This window comes from Colobus angolensis, unplaced genomic scaffold (genome assembly GCF_000951035.1).
Source record: "Colobus angolensis palliatus isolate OR3802 unplaced genomic scaffold, Cang.pa_1.0 Scaffold78, whole genome shotgun sequence".
NCBI lineage: Eukaryota > Metazoa > Chordata > Mammalia > Primates > Cercopithecidae > Colobus > Colobus angolensis.
In genome coordinates, this window is record NW_012121598.1 from 3,414,913 (window position 1) to 3,430,107 (window position 15,195).

Below are 15,195 nucleotides of genomic sequence, written 5' to 3' on the forward strand. Positions count from 1 at the left end.
TAAACCCGGGAGGCGGAGCTTGCAGTGAGCTGAGATCCGGCCACTGCACTCCAGCCTGGGCGACAGAGCGAGACTCTGTCTCAACAAAAAAAACATTTCTGTGTTCTCCAAAGATTGTAACTCAATTAAGAGCTATCAATGTGGGAATGAATAAAGATACAGAGCTATTCATTTCCTCCCATTTAGATATACTCATCGTGTCATAATTCACTCTTTATTCCAGGGTTAACACTTCTTATCCCCTATATCTTGACTCTCAGAAAAAAATGGAAAGACTGTAAATTAAGGATCTATGTTGGAGGAAAGATCAACCGCATTGAAGAAGAAAAAATTGCGTAAGTAGTTTACCACCCACATGTTAGGTCATTTCAGAAGTTTGTTGCTTTAATGCTTTAATTTTAATAACTTTAAGTGTCTCTGAGACACAATAGACTTAAAGACAAAGCCACCAGGATAGGCCTCGTGTTTACTTGGTTCTCTGGTCAGTAAATTATTTGCATATTTTTCCTGATCACTGTCTTCAAGCAAGACCTCTTATCCTCTGTCACAAATGCTTTCCAAAAGGAAGGTGCCACAGAAGCCTCATCGCAAGTCCTGAGTGGGAGCTCCATTATCTCATATAATGCTTCTTTTGTTCTGACCAGTAAAGGCATCCAAGAAAAGAAGAGCCTAAAGGAAATTTGAGTCCACTTGCTTTTTCTGTGGGAATTCAAACCTCCTAATTCATGGCAGTCACTCTTAGCATAGCATATGTAAAAGAGAACTAAATGGAGAGACTGCGCCTGGGTTCTAGCCCCAGCTCTGCCATCAAGGAGCTGTAGGACTTTGCAACAGTTGCCAAACACATCTGGGTCCCCAGTTTCTCCTTTGTAGTTTGAAAGAGTTTAAAGGGATGACTGTAGAGAACTCTTCTAATTTAAATTAAAAAAAAAAAAATCCCACAGTGTAAGTCTGTATCTTTCTCATTAATTTAGCCATTGAGAGCTGATGCCAGGTGTGAGAATAATAAGCATGCTGAGAACATGACACATCTAGAGGTCTCTGGTGGAAATCCAGAAAACCACCTTCAGCAGCTCTTAGTTCCTCATGGCACTGAGGGACTAAGCTCTGCGTCCTTCCTGGAACCAGCACTTCCAGAAGTCACAAAATAATGACAGGCTTTATTCAGTAATTTTTAATATTTTCTCTTCCCTCTTAGGATGTATTGTGCTGTAAATGTGGTATATATATATATATATGTGTGTGTGTGTATATATATGTATGTATATATATGTATGTGTATATATATGTATGTATATATATGTATGTGTGTATATATATATATATACACACACACACACACACAGACACACATATAGTTATATATTGCTACATTGTTACAGTCTGAGAAATGTGTCAGGCAATTTCATATTGTGCAAACATCAGGGTGTACTTACACAAACCTAGATGGTATAACCTACTACACACCTAGGTTATGTGGTATACCTTGTTGCTCTAGGCTACAAATCTGAACTGTATACTGTAGACAACTGTAACACAGTGGTAAATATTTGTATATCAAAACATAGAAACGGTACAGTAAAAGTACAACATAAAAGATAAAAAATGGCCCACTTGTATTGGGCACTTACCATGAATGGAACTTGCAGGACTGGCAGTTGCTCTGGGTGCATCAGTGAGTGGTGAGGGAATGTGAGGCCCCAGGACATGACTACGCGACTCTAGATTTTATCAACACTGCATACTTGGGCTACACAAAATTTATACAAAAATATTTTTCTTCAAAGCTGGACCTGAGAATAAAAAATATTTTTTTCTTTAATAATAAATTCATCTTACCTTATTGCAACTTTTTTACTTTATAATTTCTAAGCGTTTGACCCTTTTGTAATAACACAGAACTTAAAACATATTGTACAGCTATGCAAAAGTGTTTTTCTTATATCCTTATTCTATAAGCTTTTCTTTTTTATTTTATTTTATTTATTTATTTATTTATTTTATTTTGAGGTGGAGTCTCGCTCTGTCGCCCAGGCTGGAGTGCAGTGGCGCGATCTCGGCTCACTGCAAGCTCCGCCTCCCGGGTTCACGCCATTCTCCTGCCTCAGCCTCGCGAGTAACTGGGACTACAGGCGCACGCCACCACGCCCGGCTAATTTTTTGTATTTTTAGTAGAGACAAGGTTTCACCGTCTTAGCCAGGATGGTCTTGATCTCCCACCCCTCTCGGCCTCCCAAAGTGCTGGGATTACAGGTGTGAGCCACCGCGCCCAGCCTGCTTTTTTCTATTTAAATATTTTTGTTAAAAACTGAAACACACACACACATTAGCGTACGTCTATCCAGGGTCAGGATCATCAATATCACTGTCTGCCACGTCCACATCTTGTATCCCACTGGAAGGTCTTCCAGGGCAATAACAGGCATGGAGCTGTCATCTCCTATGATAACAATGCTTTCCTCTGGAATATCTCCTAAAGGACCTGCCAGAAGCTGTTTCACAGTTCACTTTTTTTAATAAGTAGAAGGAGTACACTCTAAAATAATAATAAAAGGTATAGTATGTAAACACATAACCAGTAACAGTCATTTGTTATTGTTATCAAGTATTATGTACTGTACACAATTATATGTGCTGTATTTTTATGTGACTGGCAGTGCAGTAGGTTTGTATACACCAGCATCACCACAAACATGTGAATAATGTGCTGTGCTATGCCATTATTACAACAGCTATGACATCACTAGGTGATAGGAATTTTTCAGTTTCATTATAATCTTATGGGACCACGATTGTACATGCAGTCTGTCATTGACCAGAATGTTATTATGTGGTGTATGACTGCATATATATTATACATATATGCATATATGTCTTTTCAATCAAATCAATGTTATGTATATACTAATATTATATATATTTAATTGTACTTCAAGAGGATCATATTAACATGGAAACTAACATAATGTCTATAATATTTTATATTTCTTAAAGCTGCCAATATTTTATTGGGACAATTAGTATAATTTGAAAATGTTTCGTGGCTTAAATGGTAGTATGGCATCAATGTTAAATTTTCCAATTTCAAAAATTGTGCTGTCTTTATATAAGAGATTGTCCTTGTTCTTAGGAACTGCCCACTGAAAAATTTAGGGGTAAAGGTGCCTAGTTTCTGCAACTGACTTTAAAAGATTAGAGTAGATAGGTAGATAGATAGAGATAGAAGTAAATAGATAGATAAATATAAAGAGAGAGAAACAAAGAAAATGGCAAATCAAACGGGACAAAATATAAACAACTGGTGAATCTGGGAGTTCTTTGTATTATCTTAAACACTTTTCTGTAACTTTGAAATTATATCAAAATTATCAATTGCCAAGAAAAAACCTCATATATATATATATATAAGCCATATATATATGAGGCTTATATATATATGAGGTTTTATAATATACACAATGGTTTATAATGTTATATGTTTATATATTGTATAATTTATATATGTTTGTATATATAATTAATCATATATAATTTATCATATTATGATATATTGTATGATAACTGTCAGTAGTTTGTCAGTAACTATAAAAATTATCAACAATATAATAGTCCGTAAGTATTAAGACTTGCTGTCTTTCAAATAATAAGAAATGTGGACAGATTTGCATTCTGTTCCCTGTGACATAAATGCAAGGTTGGATTGGCTGTTACCAGTGTCTGCACCTACAGGGGTTTCTTTATGCCTTCAGTGAAATAGCTTGGTCCACACTTAATGTGTTCATCAAGTACTGTAATGAAAATCAAACACCAACCAAAAAGCCTCTGTCTGAAAGCTAAGCTGAAATAAGACGTGATTGCTTTTGATATCTTAACTCAAACACAAAACTCTTTGATTGAAAATAGTTAAATATGCAATGATGAAGTATTTTCCTTTCATATTTTCAGAATGGCTTCCCTTCTGAGCAAATTTAGGATAAAATTTGCAGACATCCATATCATTGGTGACATCAACATTAAGCCAAACAAAGAGAGGTATGAAATATTTAACAAGATCCATTGATTACCCATGGTACTCTCTCATTCTCTTTTGTGTTGATTATCAAACAGTAAAAATGTTATATATTTACTGCAGTGACTTCTTGATGAGATCTAATAAGAAGGGCCTTCAAATAATCATGACAGAACTAACAAGTACATTCTAAAGGGAAGAAAAGCTTTTACAGTGAAGACAAGCCTGAGAGGGAGAATTGTTGAAACAGATTAGTTCGTATTTTAGAATTGCCCTTCCTGTTCTTGGTTTCTATGGTGGCAAGAGTAGCAGGAAGCGCAAGGTCATACTATTCTGACCAGAGCCATCAGGGCAAGTTTTGTTATTCAAAGTTACTCGTGGAGCAGCCTGGATGGGGAGCTCTGATGGAGAAGATGTGGAAACAGCTCGTGTCTTCTCGGCACACGGACAATACCAACTCCTCAGGGTCATTTTAGCTTTTAGGCACTAAAAGCCCAACAGGTAAGGCCTGTGAATTTTGCGGGGATGTCTAAAACTATCTGAAGCCTAGAAAAGAAATGTACTGGCTCCAAAATAAAAAAAGAAAATGACAAAATCAAAGTAATCACTTAAATATCTTCAAAATGTGACATTATTTTAATCCTCATTAATTGTTATATTTATCAACTCCATTAGTGTCTTTGTCAGCTCAGGCTGCTATACCAAAATGCCATGGACTGGGTGGATTAAACAACAGACACTTATTTCTCACAGTTCTGGCGAAGTTCTGGGAAGTCCAAGTTCAAGGCGCTAACTTACTCAATTTCCTTTGAGGGCCCTCTTCGTGGTGTGCAGATGGCCGCCTCCTTGCTATGTCCTCACATGGCGGAAAGAATTCTCTCTTTCTCCTCCTATAAGAGCACTAATCCTGTAATAGGGAACCTAGCCTCATGAACTTATCTCAACCTAATTACCACCCAAAGGCTTCACCTCCAAATACTATCACATGGAAGTTAGGGCTTCAACACATGAATTTGGGTGGGAGGACACAAGCATTCAGCTTATAACAATGATATTTTTGCAGTTTTTTTTTTTTGAGACAGGGTCTCACTCTGTCACTCAGGATGGAGTGTAGCAGTGCAATCTCAGCTCACAACAACCTCTGCCTCCTGGACTCAGGTCATTCTCCCACCTTGGCCTCCTAGGTAGCTGGGACCACAAGCACGTGCCACCACTCCTAGCTAATTTTTTGGTAGAGACAGGCTTTCGCCATGTTGCCCAGGCTGGTCTCAAGCCCCTGAGCTTAAGTGATCTGCCCGCCTTAGCCTCCCAAAGTGCTGGGATTACAGACATGAGCCATCACACCTGGCAACACTGATATTTGAAAACACTTGTAGGTTACATCTTCACAGTAGTTTGCAAGGGTGCAAGAAGACTGTTTAGAAACCATGGCCAATTATAAATTAAATTAAATATTTAGAGTTATCATTTAACAATTACAAAATGTTTTCAATTATTTATAGTCTAAAATCATATTTTCTGTTGCACTCAGATGCAATTTAATACATTTGATTTCGTGTAGAGTAGGGCCTCCAAGAGGAATCATACAGAGGGATGTGAAGGTCCCAGAATGGATTAGATTATCATGGTTCTGTCAGATCTCTTCCCTTTTCTGTTGACCATCATTTCTTCTTCCTTTTGTACTTCTTGATGGATTATAATTCCATGTTTTTCAACGCTTCTTGACTCTCTCCTTCTTTTGATTTATGGCTATTCTATATGAGCTTAATAACTAACTGAAAATTATTCCAATTTAAGATGCATTCTTACTGATCAAACAAACTTGAATTTCATATTCTTTGAGGTTACTCATGATCCTTCCAAGGCAGTGGGTCAGTTAAAATGGTTTTACAAAACACCTTAACTGCAAGGCGTGGTGGTTCACACCTGTAACCTCAGCACTTTGGGAGGCCAAGACAGGAGGATCGCTTGAGCCCAGGAGTTCCAGAGCAGCCTGGGCAACATACCAAGACCCCCAAAAATATAAAAAATTCACCAGGCTTGGTGGTGTATGCCTGTAGTCCTACTCAGGAGGCTAAAGCAGGAGGATCACGTGAACCTGGGATGTCAAGGCTACAGTGAGCCATGATCACCCCACTGCACTGCAGGCTGGGTGACAAGAGTCTCTTTTTTGAGACCCTGTCTCAAAAAAAAAATAAAAGAAAAGAAAAAAGAGCCGGGCATGGTGGCTTACACCTGTAATCCCAGCACTTTGGGAGGCCGAGGCAGGCAGATCACCTGAGGTCAGGAGTTTGAGACCAGCCTGACCAACATGGCGAAACCCTGTCTCTAATAAAAATACAAAAATTAGCCAAGCGTGATGGTGGGCGCCTGTAATCCAAACTACTCGGGAGACTGAGGCAGGAGAATCACTTGGATCCGGGAGGCAGAGGTTGTGGTGAGCCAAGATCGTACCATTGCACTATAGCCTTAGCAACAGAGCGAGACTCCATCTCAAAAAAAAAAAAAAAAAAAAGAGAGGGAGAGAAAAGAAATAAATTACTGTGATAAGAAAGCTATAATCGACAGGGTTAAACTGGTTATTACTTTGTGATATTTCTTTACATCATACTCTAATGCATTACATTCTTGTATTTCTACCGTTATAAATGCATAAGAAAAACTAAGAACACATAATTCTCATTGACAAATGTAATTAACATTCTGATATTAACTGGGTTGTCATACAGTAATCTCTGGTAGCCTTCCACTTTTTATTCAAAGAATTTCCATTCTCTGTATCATTGCATTTTGGCATTTGCAGTGATATGATCAAACAAGCTCATCATATGGCTCTAACTGGTAGAAATACATCCTCTTTCATAACAGCAAGTCCAACAATTCCTTAGTACATGCCACTTAGCAATAGGGCATAGCTGGCCAGTGCTCTGCAAGATAGGGCCATTTTCTGTAGTCTAGTGGGTAGTCACTGTGTCTTCTACTGACTTTGGATTTCCTATAAGCCTTACTGAACATGAATTATCCACCTTTTTTTTTTTTTTTTGAGACAGGATCTCACTCTGTCATCTAGGCTAGGTTGCAGTGGTACAATCACAGCTCATCATAGCCTCTAACTCCAGGGCTCAAGAGATCCTCCTGCCTCAGCCTCTTGAGTAGCTGGGTCTACAACTATACCCAGCTTTTTCTCTGGTAAAGAAAAAGTCTCACTATATTGCCCTGACTGGTCTCAAACCCCTGGGCTTAACTGATCTTGCCACCTTGGCTTCCCAAAGTACTGGAATTACAGGCATGAGCCAGCACACCTAGCCTCACACACTTCTTGTAGCCAAATTCTCCTTGCTGTTGTTGGTCTTATCCTTAGCTAAGCATTATCAATGTTTGCTGACATTATCAATGTTTTGCTGACTAATTTGTGCCTATATTTCTTTGTCTCTTTACTTGTCAGTCTAGTTTTCTCAACCCAAGTCCTTATATCCTTCTCCTTCTTTCATACTAGTCTGTCCAGCTGCCACGGTCACCGCCCTGCATAGCCATCCTTTCTGTCCTGTTGCTGAGGCTGATGTACCTCTTCCATTAACCAAGCCTCTTTTTTCTTTGAATACTTTTCGTAGTCTGGACACTCTTACTACTCTTACACTCTTACTACTCTGACCTTTGTCCCAGGATGTCCTCTTCTGATGTCCACCATGTTCATTTGGTATTTGTCACATATCCTCATTATCCTGGAATAAAAAGAATTAATTTTTTTGTCAGGAAATCAATTAGTTTTCGAAATTTTGGAGGTTTTCTGTCTGTTGTTTCAAGGTATTAAGGAAAATGCAGAAAAAAAAAATCCATTCTTACTAAAATAAAAGAATCCTTGTGACCAATACACCCTGCTGACGAAACAGGAGGCCACCAGAAGGAGTGTGCTGGAAGAGCCATCTTCTTCTCTTCAACCTCCTGCCACAGTGATGTCATATTACTTTATAAAACAGTCCCTATCTGATGATGTTGGCAATGGCTGTTCCAATACTTGAAAGTAACCCTAATGTAGAACACAGTACGGTCATTCAGTAAATCTCACAGATGGCCACTAGTAGTGTATCTGGCACATTTGTAATACCTTAATTAAGGCAACTCCTCTGGATGGTCTAATCAGAGAAAGAGAACTCTTCCTCTGGGCTGATGCAGCCCCAGACCCAGGAGCTAACGTTTAGAGAATAAAATACTGGCTCAATTTCAGCTCCCACCTGGACCAGGCGGCCCCTACCTCCTGTTAACAACTATCTCCTAATCACTATTCTTTCTTGGTCACCAGGTGATACACAATATGTCAAAAATAGCTTGTCAGTGATTTCCACGTTGGAGGCTAATTTTAAATGCCCTCAAATTGCCTTTAATAAATCTTTCAACTACCCATAAAACATCAGTAAGTCTTGATGGAGGAATTTTATCATAGAAACATTATCTATAAACATGGTAGGGCAAGGGTGAAAGGGAGTATAAAAGCAAAGTTAATGAGAAAATAATCGAGCCAGGAGAAACTGAAAAGCTCTTGTGCTTAAATTCCATTTTTTATTGTATAGACTGAATTAAAAGTCTTAGGACAAAAAGACAACAATCTTTATGTGGAAATCAAAGAGAAACTAGAAGCAATTAAGTAGGTAATTTAGTTTAAAGATGCTAGAGTAGTTCCAGAAACAACTGGTACATTACTTTGAGAGAAGAAATTTTATGTGGACTTGGGGGGAAAATATTATGCAATTTAAAAAGTTTTAAACTTTGTTATGAGTAACAAGGATGGGGAAGGCAGCAGTTAATTTTAACAATTGAATTCTTTTTTTTTTTTTTTTGAGATGGAGTCTTGTTCTGTCGCCCAGGCTGGAGTGCAGTGGCCGGATCTCAGCTCACTGCAAGCTCCGCCTCCCGGGTTTATGCCATTCTCCTGCCTCAGCCTCCTGAGTAGCTGGGACTACAGGCGCCCGCCACCTCGCCCGGCTAGTTTTTTTGTACTTTTTAGTAGAGACGGGGTTTCACCGTGTTAGCCAGGATGGTCTCGATCTCCTGACCTCGTGATCGGCCAGTCTCAGCCTCCCAAAGTGCTGGGACTACAGGCTTGAGCCACCACACCCGGCCCATTGAATTCTTATTTATATTTAATTGCATGTAACACTTAGCTTATTCTAGAGTCAATTAAAAGTACTTATAAGGAAAAAATCAGATTTAATGAAAATCAAAATAGAAATCTTGAGCTACGTCAGGATCCCCTAGCAAAGAGAATGAAAAATAGCCAGTTCAAAGATGATCCAAAGGATAGACAAATCAAAGATGAACACAGAGAAGGAGCAGTAAGTGTTCAAAGACAAAAATGGGCAAATACAGCCCTGTTATCATCCTGTGTCACTTAGCATGTTTCAATTGCAAGTAAAAGAAAACTTAACTCACAGTGATTTAGACAATAGGAATTACTTTCATATGTAACTTAAAAATACAATCATATTTTGGATTTCAGGCTAAGCTTGATCTAGATTAATTTTGTAATCAAGGACTAATTCTCTTTCAGTCTCCCTACTTTACTTTTTTTTTTAATAAAAGCATCCATCAAAGTTGATTTCACTTATAAAAACAAGATGACTGTCAATTGCAACCAGGACTACCTACTCGCTCATGTATATTCCATAGGAGAGAAAGTCTGTCTCTTCCCAAATTACTGAGCTCAGGGTCCAGGGCTCCTTTCAGGTTTCACTAACCTAAGCCACTGAGACATTACTGTGGTCAGCATAGTAATGGGTACTTATTGGTTCAAGTTTCCCTATGTTATGTGCCCACCTGGCCAATCACTCTGGAAGAAGACACAGAGTTGTGCTGATTGTCTGTGCTGGCAATGAAGTCATTCCCACTGAAACTACAATGAGGAAAACATAGTACAGTTGCTGGGGAGACAACCAGCAACCTCTACTCCACCTTCTATTCCTTAGGAAACTATTTTTGTCCTGTGCTTTCTAACAAGAATTTGGGTTAAGCTGCAAAGAAACCCTCATCCTGATCAAAATAAGTATATGAAGAGCTTAAACAAAAAGCCTCTCCATTGCTAACGTCAATCCTGTGGCTGCTGAGTAAAGTGAATGTCTTGCCTTTCCAAGGCACTGCATGCTTTTCAGAGCACTGTCACCCAAATCATCACAGTGACTCTCAAACCAGTTTCTAGCAGCCATTGTTACTCCCCTTCTAGCAGCCATGGTTACTCCCCTTTTATAGCCTAGAATATCCAGGCCAAGGAGGACAATGCAAGAGCTGGAGCGAGAACCCAGACCCTACTCTCCGAAGCCAGCACCTTTCCATAGTAATGACCCCTCCCAGAGGTCTCTAAAGGCAGGACACTGTTGAAATAGGAAATCAAAGTTGAAAGAATAATAGGGCCTATCAGTCTTATTCTTTCCCTGTCTTTGCCTACCTTTCTAAATAAGTCAATGCAATAGAAGCCTAACGCATTAAGTATCTTTTCAGTCTCTTAACAAAGGCTCACTAGTAGGGACAATCCTGCTCCTTTGTAATCTCTGCACTTTTATCTGCAAATCCTAAATCAGACCAGTTGGTGAGATAATTGAACTCATTACTTCATATTTTCATTTCCTGACTTAACAGCATATTGATTCTAATTATTATTCATTCCAAAATTACTAAATTATAACTAAGCTACATTATATAAAACCAAAGAAATTGTTCTTACTTGAGATCATCTTAAAGTAGCACACTAGAGACAACTACTGCCGTAAATATAAGTTTTACTTCATATCATTGTTTTTAAAAATAAATCTTATGAGGTTCTTATAAGTAATTTTTAAAATGTTCTGTAGCTCTTAGCTGCTAGTTTTCTCCTCAGCAATTTCTTTTTAAATGTTCTAACATCGTCTCAGATTTTTAGGCATTAAAACAGTATTGATTTTTGTTCTTTCTCCTAACATGAGCCTGAATAATACTCATTTGAAAATCTCAGACAGCAACATCAAACAACAAAAGGACAAGGGGAGCATTATTTGCAGAAAGCATCCAAATTGTTCTACAATCATTAAACTTGTGGGAGCCCTTGCTGTTCTCCTACCTGCCAGTGGCCTCCTGCCATGAGTGGGAGTTGCCATGTAGACTAAGGGTGAGGGTAGCCATATCCATTTCCTACGTTAACTGATTAATTTCTCCCATAGAGTCTGTACAATAAGCAGGTGAAAACTCATTTGTGTGCTAAAGTATCTACATTACAACTATGTCTTTGACTACACTATGCAGAAAATGTATTTGCAGAACAATTACTACCTATGTGTTTGTGTGATAATATTGAAGATCTAATACCTAATAGGCTAACAAGGCCTCAAACACACTAAGGCCTTTTCTGGGGTAGGGAGGGTGTACTGTAGCCATGGTTTTACTCACAGTAAATTCCCTGCAAAGATAATTCTTAAAAGATTTGCATGATATTCAGCTCTGATTCCACAGCCAGCAGAGCCAGTCATACCTGGAGTATCTGTGAAATAATGAGTTAGTTTCCCACTGTGAGGCCTCCTTTATAATTCAAATTTCAGCTGGAAAGTCTTTGAAGAGATGATTGAACCATATCGTCTCCATGAAAGCTGCAAAGATTTAACAACTGCTGAGAAATTAAAAAGAGAAACTCCATGGAAAATTACAGATGCAGAACTGGAAGCAGTCAAGGAAAAGGTAAGGACTTGTCTTTCTTAATTTTTTGCTGTCTCACTAGCTGAAAAAGGAAACAGTAGTTGATTTAAAGACAAAGAAGCAATATATTTATTATCAAATGTCATTATTCAAGATCCAAGGTTTCTGCATTTTTCAAGTGCTTTTCAATCATTTACTGGATATGATTATTTAGAAAACGGTTTCATTTTCCCCATAAGGTCAATTATTTTTTAAAAGTTAAAAAATAGGTTATTGGCGCAGATTGTGAAGTCTCCTTTCAAATTTCATTTTAAAGAACAGGAGAGAGACCCATCAGCCTAAAATAATTTGAGTCAATATGTATGCAAAGTTGATAAAGTTAGATGGACTCACAATTTAACACAATAACAAATAATTTCAAACTGATGAAGAGATGGCTATGAAAAACTTATAAAGGCATCTGAGGAAACACCTGATGTGATTGGAACAATGAATATGGAAGCTGGATCCAGCACACATTGTAATATGGATATAAAAATGGTGAGCCTTTCTAGAGAGTGCAGTAAGATGCTCCCATCTGTGCCTTCTGTCCTGAGCCGAATGAAGCTGGTGATTTTCATTCGCGTCCATGTGAAAAGACCACCAAACAGGCTTTGTGTGAGCAACAAGGCTGTTTATTTCACCTGGGTTCAGGTGGGCTGAATCCAAAAAGAGAGTCAGCGAAGGGAGATAGGGGTGGGCCGTTTTATAGGATTAGGTAGGTAAAGGAAAATTACAGTCAAAGGGCGTTGTTCTCTGGTGGGTAGGGGTGGGGGTCACAAGGTGCTCAGTGGGGGAGCTTTTCAGCCAGGATGAGCCAGGAAATTTCACAAGGTAATGCCATCAGTTAAGGCAGGAACAGGCCATTTTTACTTCTTTTGTGGTGGAATGTCATTAGTTAAGGCAGGAACCAGCCATCTGGGTGTGTCCGTGCAGGTCACAGGGGATATGATGGCTTAGCTTTGGCTCAGAGGCCTGACAGTGATAATGAGAATAATGCGAAGGGCAGAGGGTCAATAACTAGGTAGAAGAATTGACACCTGAATTGGACAGAAATGAAAAGGGACCACAAGAACTTCTAAACTACAAAATCTTGAGTGTTTTCACAGGAGCACTCAAGCACTGCTAATCTCATTGTACTTTGAGTATAATTGCAGGCATTTACAAATGTTAGAAAGAAATCTTAGGGCCGGGTGCAGTGGCTCACACCTGTAATCCCAGCATTTTGGGAGGCTAAGGTGGGAGGATTGCTTGAGCTCAGGAGTTCAAGGCCAGCTTGGTTAACAGAGCGAAACCCCGCCTCTACAAAAAAATATAAAAATTAGTCTGGTGAGGTAGCATGTGTGTAGTCCCAGCTACTTGGGAGGCTAAGGCAGGAGGATCACTTGAGCCCAGGGGGCATAGGTGAGCTGAGATCGTGCCACTGTACTCTAGTCTGGATGATAGGAGTGAAACTGTCTAAATTAAAAAAAAAAGAGAGAGAGAAATCTTAGGATGAATGGGTTAATCAATTTAAAAGCTCATAACTCTTCAGGTAGGATTTTATTTTACTGGAACCTGTGGGATTTTGGACAGTGAAGGGAAATAAGGGCCACCCTGAGACCCTGAACCCTGGGGCCCATTGGCCTCAGAGAGCCTCGCTTGAACTGACTGCCCACCATGCCCTACATCAACTACATTAGGAGCTGAACTTGGAAAAATTCGAGCAAGAAACACTAAAAGCCTTTTAGATTTAGTGGAAAAAAGAGATTGAACTAGAATCATCATAAAGTCTGTGTGTCATAAGCTGCCCAGTTCTGACCATGTTTTGTCATATAATTGAGCAAATCATGCATCTGAGCCTCAGTTTCTGAGCCAGTGAAACACAATAATAAATATTACTCTCATCACTGCAAAGTGGTTATTTTTCCAAGTGAGTCTTTTGGTGGCTTTTTAATTGAAGCCAGCCCCCTCTGCTCACAGAATATTCAGACAGCTTAAAGAAAGTCAGACTAGAATACAATCTGTATTCTTAGAGTATCAAATTGGCATCAAGATTCAATCGGTTTTTTTAAAACAGAAAACCTATTGCCTCAAACTGGCCATTCCACTGTGCATGGGCATGGGCACATGCCACTGTGCCCATGCAGGTTCATGAGGCTCCTTGTAGTGTAGGAAGAGGCCAGGGTAGGAGAAAACACCTTCTTTTTAGTATTATCTATGTTGTTTGCTTCCCCTCTCCCTAGAATTTAATAAGCCACTATAGCAAAATGAAAATCTTTGTACTGCGTCTTATTCTTTGTATTTCTAAAATTTCTCACGAGGCTTTAAAACACCGTTAAGTTTCTAAGCCTGAAAAAGTAATTGTAATTTTTACACATTTTTTAAGATGAGATTTTCTGCTTGTTCATGATTTAAGAAAATAAATTCTCATTCATAATTCTGGTAGAACTGTACTCAGCAAATCTGAATGTTGCCCACAGAGTTACCGCCAAGTTCGACTGAATGAACTCTTACAAGAGCGCTCCAGAGCTGCTAATCTCATTGTCCTGTAAGTATCATCGCAGGCATTGAAGAACATTAGAAATAAATCTTAGGGTTAATGGGTTAATCCATTTAAAAGCTTATGACTCTTCAGGTGGGAATTTTGTTTTGTTTGTGTGTGTGTGTGTGTGTGTGGTTTTTTTTTTTTTTTGGAACACGTGGGATTCTTTCTTAGACAGTGAAGGAAGATAAGTGCTACCCTGAGACCTTGACCCCTCAGGCCCATAAGCATCAGAGCCTCACTTGGACTTGCTGTCCGCCATGCCTTATGAAGAGGTGTGTGCCCATCTAGTAAGACCACGCTTCAGGAACCTGAGACCCCGGATTTCTCTGCCTAACAGCCGCAAGTCAGCCACCACAGCTCATGGGCCTCTTCCCTGGGTGGGTGTCCCTGAGCCACTGTGCCCATGGCAGGTTCATGAGGCTCCCTGTAGTGTAGGAAGAGGCCAGGGTAGGAGAAAAAGGCAGAGGCATTTCCATTTTCACTCTTCACACTCTAGCCTTACAAATGTTAGGGTCGCGTCTACTGAAAATGTATGTTTGTTTACTTAAAGATTGGTATTTAAACAAGAAAATCTCCAAGGACTTCACATTTATACCTCATGAATTGACTCCTATGTATAAAGATAAATATATCTTCACATAGTGTAGACTGGAAAAGTATCCATCAAAGACATTGTATAATGGTCTCCTGGATTGGGTGGCAGGATTCCAATAGATGGTTTTGGAGGTTTTTCCCAAATATAAGATATTTAAATTATTGGAAAAAATCATTTACACCAAAAAGGGGGGCAGGTATTAGCTGATCAAATTCCCTATTTAAAGAAAAGTGAAAATGTACATTTTTGTTTTGTCTTTACAATACCTAAGCCTGTTTTTCTTATTTATAGATAGTATTACCTGAAAAATACATCAGTTTGCTATCTACAGTAAAAATAATTTCGGTGCTTTCATCTTGGGGTGGGGTAAAA

General features: G+C 39.0%; 1 protein-coding gene across 2 annotated transcripts in view; it reads left to right on the top strand.

The window, feature by feature from the left end:
- The window catches only part of SLC12A1 (solute carrier family 12 (sodium/potassium/chloride transporter), member 1), a 100,666-nt gene that overhangs the window by 84,014 nt on the left and 1,457 nt on the right, over positions 1-15,195 (top strand). For both annotated transcript variants that reach the window (XM_011928567.1, XM_011928568.1), the window contains exons 23-26: positions 224-335; positions 3,946-4,032; positions 11,569-11,704; positions 14,164-14,231. In XM_011928567.1, coding sequence (XP_011783957.1) covers positions 224-335; positions 3,946-4,032; positions 11,569-11,704; positions 14,164-14,231 — 403 coding nt within the window. The remainder of the gene's footprint in view (positions 1-223; positions 336-3,945; positions 4,033-11,568; positions 11,705-14,163; positions 14,232-15,195) is intronic.